General features: G+C 35.6%; 1 protein-coding gene across 4 annotated transcripts in view; it reads left to right on the top strand.

Moving 5' to 3' along the window:
• The window catches only part of LOC107568261 (NACHT, LRR and PYD domains-containing protein 12-like), a 35,459-nt gene extending 34,855 nt beyond the window's left edge, over nt 1-604 (top strand). For 3 of the 4 annotated variants that reach the window (XM_016254196.1, XM_016254194.1, XM_016254195.1), the window contains 2 exons: nt 243-416; nt 501-604. In XM_016254196.1, coding sequence (XP_016109682.1) covers nt 243-416; nt 501-507 — 181 coding nt within the window. In that variant the 3' untranslated portion in view covers nt 508-604. The remainder of the gene's footprint in view (nt 1-242; nt 417-500) is intronic. The other variant, XM_016254197.1, reaches the window with a different exon arrangement.
• Nucleotides 605-7,500: the final 6,896 nt, after the last annotated feature.

Genomic DNA, 7,500 nt, shown 5'->3' with positions numbered 1-7,500 from the left:
TAACATTATCACGTATATAGTACTACAAACGGTTTGAAGAGTGAAAACGATAAACTAGTTCAGCATCACAATCATGAATCATGTGGGTAGAGTGCATTTAAATTAATGTCTCAGCTGCTGGCAAGTTAAAATCTAGAGCGCTGATCCTGGTGAATAGAAAAAGTAGAGCTCATACAAACACACTCTGACCCTAAAGCGTAAACACAATCTCAGAGATCATTCATGTTCTTCACTCTCTGCAGGCTGAGGAGCTGCAGTATTGGAGAGGAAGGCTGTGCTGCTCTGAGTTCAGCTCTGAGATCAAACCCCTCACACCTGACAGAACTGGATCTGAGCAATAATAAACTAGGAGATTCAGGAGTGAAGCTGCTCTCTGCTCTACTGGAGGATCCACACTGTAAACTGAAGAAACTATAGTAAGTTATTGAGTCAATGCTTTCATTTATTATCTTGTATTAAAGCAGATCTGAGTGTATTTTATCTTTCTCTATATTGTACAGTATTTGACAGTGGAAACTCCACAAGCTCCAAACAAGTGACTCAAAACAACACGTCCTGAACAAGACTGTCACCTGGACAAATGCAGATACTGATCCAGCAGTTTCATATGTGAAGGAATTTTCTTATTAATTTTCATTTAGTCTAGAATTTTTTTCCTCACCATTATGGTGACTTCAAAACAATTAGTCAAGTCACCTTTATTTATATAGTGCTTTTAACGATACATATTGTGTCAAAGCAACTGTACAACATTAATTAGGAAAATAGTGTGTCAATAATGCAAAATGACAATAGTAAACACAATTTTTTCAGTTAAAGGCAGTTCATCATTGAATTCAGTGATGTCATCATCCAGCTCAGTTCAGTTTAAGTAGTATCCTTGCAATCAAGTCGATTATATCGCTGCATATTAAGTGTCCCCAACTAAGCAAGCCAGAGGCGAAAGCGGCAAAGAACCAAAACTCCATCGGTGACAGAATGGAGAATAAACCTTGGGAGAAACCTGGCTCAGTCGGGGGCCAGTTCTCCTCTGGCCAGACGAAATCAGCAGTTCAATTCCAGGCTGCAGCAAAGTCACATTGTGCAGAGGACTCATCTGGCTCCTGTGGTCTTGTCCCGATGGCCGTCTGAGACAAGGTCTTTACTGGGGATCTGTATCTTGTATATTCACTTCTAAATACCGTGAATAATTGTATATTACAAATTATTCCGAATTTTGAATGCATTTTAAGAATACTTTTCCCATCAACTGGTCAAAATGCACAACACCGCTGTATGCTGCGTGCGCACTCTGATGTAAACAAGCGCGGACGAGAAGCGCATGGCGGAACATGAGAGACGCTCTGGATGAAAGCACACTTTCACTCTCTGACAGCAGATGGCGCTAAACTGCAGAAATGCAGCCGTTACCCGGGAAACCCTGTAATCAAAACAGCTGCAGGACTTTCTGTTTCTAAATGATTTAAACAGCCATTCAGATTTGTGTATTTGCTGTGATGTTCATAACAGCGCCAACTACTTAAATATTTAGACTTAATAGGCTATTTATTTTCAAACTTTTTTTACATTTTAATCTGGACTACAACATGCCCTAGATATTGTTTGAAAGTGTTTTGATTCTTTATTGTTCGGTCACACTTTACATTAGGGCTTCATTAGTTAACATTAGTTAATTCATTAGTTAACATAAATTGGCAATGAAAAATTCTTCTGAACATTCATTAATCTTAGGTATTCCAATATTTAATAACACATTGTTAAAATTAGGGCTGGGCAAAAAAAAGATTTTTCGATATATCGTTTTTTAAAAATGTGGTCGATTCAATATCGATTCTCGAAGGCCACGAATCGATTTTTTTCAATATTTATTTCCACAAACATTGAACATAAGATTTACGTTAATCTTATTACAAGTCCACTAGATGTCACCCCCTTATTAAAGTCAGAGGTATGGAAGCATTTTAGATTTCGCAAGCACGATGACAAAGATACTGTGGACAAGAACAAAGCTATATGCCAAACAGTTGATGGGCCCTATTGACTTGACTTCCATAGTATAGAGAAAAATATATGGACGTCAATGGGGACCAAAACAGTTTGGTTATCCATATTCTTCAAAATATCTTCTTTTGTGTTCAACCGAAGAAAAGAAATTCATACATGCATAAATGATGACAGAATCATACGGTACATTTATAATAAGTATATGGACACCATATATAGTATATACAAATTTATATATATATATATAAGCTTTAAATAGGAGTTTTATACCATATCAAAATTCTTGATGCACTGAAATTTCATAATTTGTTACCAATTTCAATATCAATAAAAAATAATATCAGCCTAAGTAAAAATAAGCTTACTGAAGACAAGTAAACAGTCACAAATTAGGCAACAACAGCTATATTAGGCTGCATTATACTTCACCCAAAAATGAAAATTCTGTTGATGTTCTAAACCTGTATGAGATTCCTTCATGCTGTTGAACACAAAAGAATATATTTGGAACAATATTGGTAATCAAACAGTTGCTGGGCCCTCACTGCTTCCATATATGAGAAGAAAAAGAAAAAAAAGAAGAAAAAAAACACTATTAGAGTCAGTTGGGACCAGAAACTGGTTACGATCATTCTTCAAAATATCTTCTTTTATGTTGAGGAGAAAAAGGAAATTCATAGAGGTTTAGAACAATTTGAGGGTAAGTATATGATGACAGTATCTTCATTTTTGGGTGAATATCCTTTTAAGATCTCATCATATAGGCTAAGGATCTCATATAGCCTAACACATGCTTTATCTTTAACTATCAACATTCATTTAAGAAACAAATAACTGTGTTTACGAGGATACTCGCAAAGACGGGCATTTTGACATAACTATGTGTATTTGACCGTTTAAGCACAAGGAGCGAAAGTTTAGTCAGTAATACGAGCAGGTGTATCAGGCAGAAACCGTTTTAATGCACGCATTTACCAGAATGAATTCTGCCCCGCAGCATAATGTCCATGAACAGTATAAACCATTTGTTTTAAAACCTGCTTAAAACGCCTTGAAATGATAAGCTTAGACTACATCATGACGCGCTTCAATCAACGATTGATATATTTCTACCGGATTATCTCCCAATCCTTAAATAGTTTGTTCAAAGACAAAAACAATATAAATCCAGTTAATAATCAAACTAACCTAAAATCTGTGTGGACGATGACACTGTTTTTATCTGCTACATGTGCCCGGTTCACTTGCTGTTCCAACAACTTCCACTCCATCATCAGCTTTAGTAAAATAACCTGATAGCTGGGGAATTTACGAAGTCATGTTTTTTATGTTGTTTGTATTTGAAGTTTTTTGAGCCCCTCTCTCTTTTAGAATTGCTGACATTTTTACTTATTGAATGTTGTTCTTTGCGCAACCATTTCCAGATTACTCCAGAACAAAGTGAAGAGAGGTGAACGCAGACATACTGGGCAGCAATCACCTGATAGATATGTGCGCATATAGTTCAAAAGTCGAATATAGAATAAATGCATTTGATTGGTAAACTAAATTCAGACTTTACGTTTCAACCTCAAATGGTAATGCATGGAATTTACAGAAAAGCTCAACTAAATAACAGCGCTAATAAGTGGGGGGCGTGATGGCTTTGGTGATCGGCGCTCCAGACAATCTACTCCACAGCCAATCACGGGCCCCCTCCTTGCTCGGGCCCCGGGGCTTCAGCCCCACCTAGCCCTATGGTTAAAACGGCCCTGGTTACAGCTAATGCTGTGATATTTTATGTTTGTTTTGTCTTAAACATAAAATAACCTGATCCTGTTTGATCAAGGCATGCGATTGTTCTGACTTGTCCAATTTTCAGCATCAGTTTTTCATCTTGCATCAAAATTCTGTTTATGAATTGTATGCATTTGAAATATAGAGTTGGGTTTTGTTTTATTGTACCCAAGTGTACCTAAAATAAAAAGTGTTTAATATACAGGTTTGTGGCTCTTAATTTCCTATTAATTAACCATTTGTAATCTTATGTTCACTGTTCATTTTTTATAAATATAGGATTTGTATTAAATCTATATTCATTCATATAGTCAAATCGAATCGAGAATTGAAATCAAAAATCGAATCGAAATCGAATATTGAATCGAAAATCGAATCGAATTGGAACATCAGAATTGATACCCAGCCCTAGTTAAAATCGAAAGTTGCAACTGTGTTATTTAATGAGCTAACATGAACTAAGACTTGTATTTTTTAAACAAAGATCAATAGCTTCTGTAGCAAATGTAGCTATTGCTCATTGTGAATGTTAATGCATTAACTAAGGTTAACTAATGAGGTCTTATTGTAAAGGGTTCTTTTGCACTTTAATCTGTGTAAAACTTTTAACTTTATAAATTTTTCTGTATTGCTTTATTGCACTTAAATGTTCAGTTATTTTTGTTATATGAAAAAAGTTATTAAACCTGTTATACTGTATTATGACAGCACTTTTTTTTAACTAAATTTCAATATCGTGATAATACCGTATACCGTAATAAAAGCATTAGCAATTAATCGCAACATGAAAATTTGATACCGGCATATCCCTACTTGGGACACAGTCTTGTGTTCACAGTAGTTGGTTGGAGCACAGTGGGTTTTGAGACATTTTTTGAAAGTTTGTAGAAAACTTGGTAGATAGAAGTTGAAACCAGTCGAATACTTGTATAAAATGATGGATGTATTATTAAAAAAACTTTCAGGACATGTGGCACAACAAATTGCTCTAATCCAAATGAAAGCACCACTTAAAAGTATTGTTTAAAAAAAAAAAAAGAGAGAAAAAAAAATTTAGATTAATTCACTACTTGACATCATTAATATAGTTGGTTTGACTAGATTATTCTCATTAGACTAGTTGGTTTATAAATTAGTCGACTGTGCCAAACATTTTTCACATCTAAATAAGAATCATTCTTTATGGTTCCATAGTCCATCATTTGAGTGGAAACTTACTCCCATTCTTGAGTTTCTTGACCTTTGCAGGTCTCGGTTTTCCTGACTACAATAGCGTGTTTTAACGTCGAAAGAAATCATGCACGGCTTTCACACAAAACCCCTGTTCGACTATCTGTATACATCCTGCATACACAAGTTTTGCCCACATTTAAGACCGTTAACGTCACGCCAATCATGTCTTGCAGGGCAGCATGTATTATTCACAATGTCCAGCTCTCATTGATAAGGATTAGATGCTTTCTGCATGTCCTTATATAGTCTGGTTTTCCCAGTACACTTTCTTGGCTCATGGCTGATCACATTCTGTATAAGCTGCAGCTGTTTTCAAATTTGGATGACATATCCCTCCCTTTTCCCTACTGATTTAGGGCAAGCAGTGAGTGAGCATGCAAAAAGTAGAAACTTGAATCTCTGTTTAAGAAATTGCTTAAAAAAAAAAAAAGCAGATCCTCATCTTGTCGAGCTGATGGCAAGCTCGTCATATAGTGCATGTTTTGACTTTTCAAAGAAAGTCATCATGGGAATGGGATCCCTCCTTCCAAGTTTGATGGCTCACAAATGCTCCAGGGCTTTATGACATGGATTGGTTTTCGGTTACAGATGCTAAATATGTCAAAAGTCCCTGCAATTTGGTACTGAAATGGAACATGTAACGATACCTAAGAGTCATTTTCAGTAGTACCAACTCAGTTTGGTACCTGCATGCTGTGAAGGATTACTTCTTTTAATTCATGCACACGTTCTGTGCGAAGCTTTTCCATCAACTGAAACAATCAAATATACACCAAATACGATTGTGGTGAAGTATTCATGTAAGAAAAGTGGATTGTTTTTGCTGTGAAATATAATATTCACCCAAAAATGTTTTACTCGCCTTCATGTTGTTCTAAACCTGTATGAGTTTCTTGCTTCTGTGGAACATAGAAGAAGATATTTTGATATTTCATAAAATAATTATATTTTGAAGAATGTTGGTAACCAAAAATTTGACTGTAGCCATTGACTTTCGTAGTATGGACCAAAAATACAATGGAAGTCAATGGCAACCATCAACTACTTGGTTACCAACGTGCTTCAAAATATCTTCTTTTTACCGTTCTTTTCTAAAGAAGACAGAAAATCATACAGGTTTGGAACAACATGAGGGTGAGTAAATGAAAACTTAAATTTCAATTTTGGGTGAACTATCCCATTAAGTGTCCTGTACATTTGGACTCAAATGAAGTCTTGTATTCTGACATGTTTATTTATCGTGTCTGCATTCTTTCACTTTAAAGGGGTCATATGATGTTGCTAAAAAGAACATTATTTTGTGTACTTGGTGTAATGAAATGTGTTTAAATGTGTTTATGCTGTTTAAGGTTCAAAAAACACATTTTCCACATACTGTACATTATTGTTTCTCCTCTATGCCCCGCCTTTCTGAAACGAGTAGATTTTTACAAAGCTCATCGGTCTGAAAACGCGAGGTGTGCTGTGATTGGCCAGCTATCCAATGCGTTGTGATTGGCCGAATACCTCAAGCGTGAGACGGAAATGTTACGCACCTTACCATATTGTGATGCCTGCGGCAACCACATGTGACGACCCCGGGCTGGACTCCGCTTCGTCCACGGTGAAAGCCGATCCGGCGATCCACAGCGTGAAGTTGTAGTATTTCCTCAGCGACCAGCATGGATCAGCTCTAGGCATGACGAAGCAGATATCGTCCTCTTTTGGAAGACCAAACAAAGTAGTTTCGCTTTCACAACAAAGCACACAGCGTATTCAGGACATGGAGGCGGCGGCAACAATACTACAGCGAGAATAAAAGTTACGCCTTCTTTCTTTGCGTGAACATTTGGGCGGCGTTATGCAAATCTTCCCACACAGTGACGTAGATATGTGGGGGCGTGTTAGAACGAGCCGTTTTAGGAGGATGTGGCTGACGCTGAACTTTTATAAAGAATATCTTTTTGGATTTGAGACTTTACGTGGCTCAACCAATCAGAATCAAGGACCGGAACTATCCGTTTTATAATAACAAACTGAAATGAAAATTAATTTAAAAAACATAAATATGTATTTATGTGTGTATATTAATTTATTTATTAGTAAGTTATTTATTTATTAATGATAAACACAGATCATATAAAATAAATAATAATAAATAAAATATTTTAGTTTTTATTATATTTATTATTAATAGTCATATCTTTTGATTTGTTTCCATTACAAATGCTAAAATGAGATGAAGTACCTTTTCATTTGTGATGTATTTAATTGACTGGATTATCAAATAGGCATTATTAGGTTATGTAATATATAAATATGGCTCTGCAATAAGTCCATATAAAAGCTCCTTAATTTGCACTTTAATTGACTGCGTTTCATTGATTTCCATCACAGAAGTTTTCGTAATTGTTCATGAGCAAAGCCTTCACTCGTAGGATGTTGTTAATATTAAGCCAGTTTTTAATATGATCGAATATTTTGTTGTATCTGTTAAACTTTAGATAT

Source organism: Sinocyclocheilus grahami, unplaced genomic scaffold (genome assembly GCF_001515645.1).
Source record: "Sinocyclocheilus grahami isolate Dianchi unplaced genomic scaffold, SAMN03320097.WGS_v1.1 scaffold1229.1, whole genome shotgun sequence".
In the NCBI taxonomy this organism is placed as follows: Eukaryota; Metazoa; Chordata; class Actinopteri; order Cypriniformes; family Cyprinidae; genus Sinocyclocheilus; species Sinocyclocheilus grahami.
Note: the sequence above shows the minus strand (reverse complement) of the source record. Positions and strands in the feature narration are given on the sequence as shown.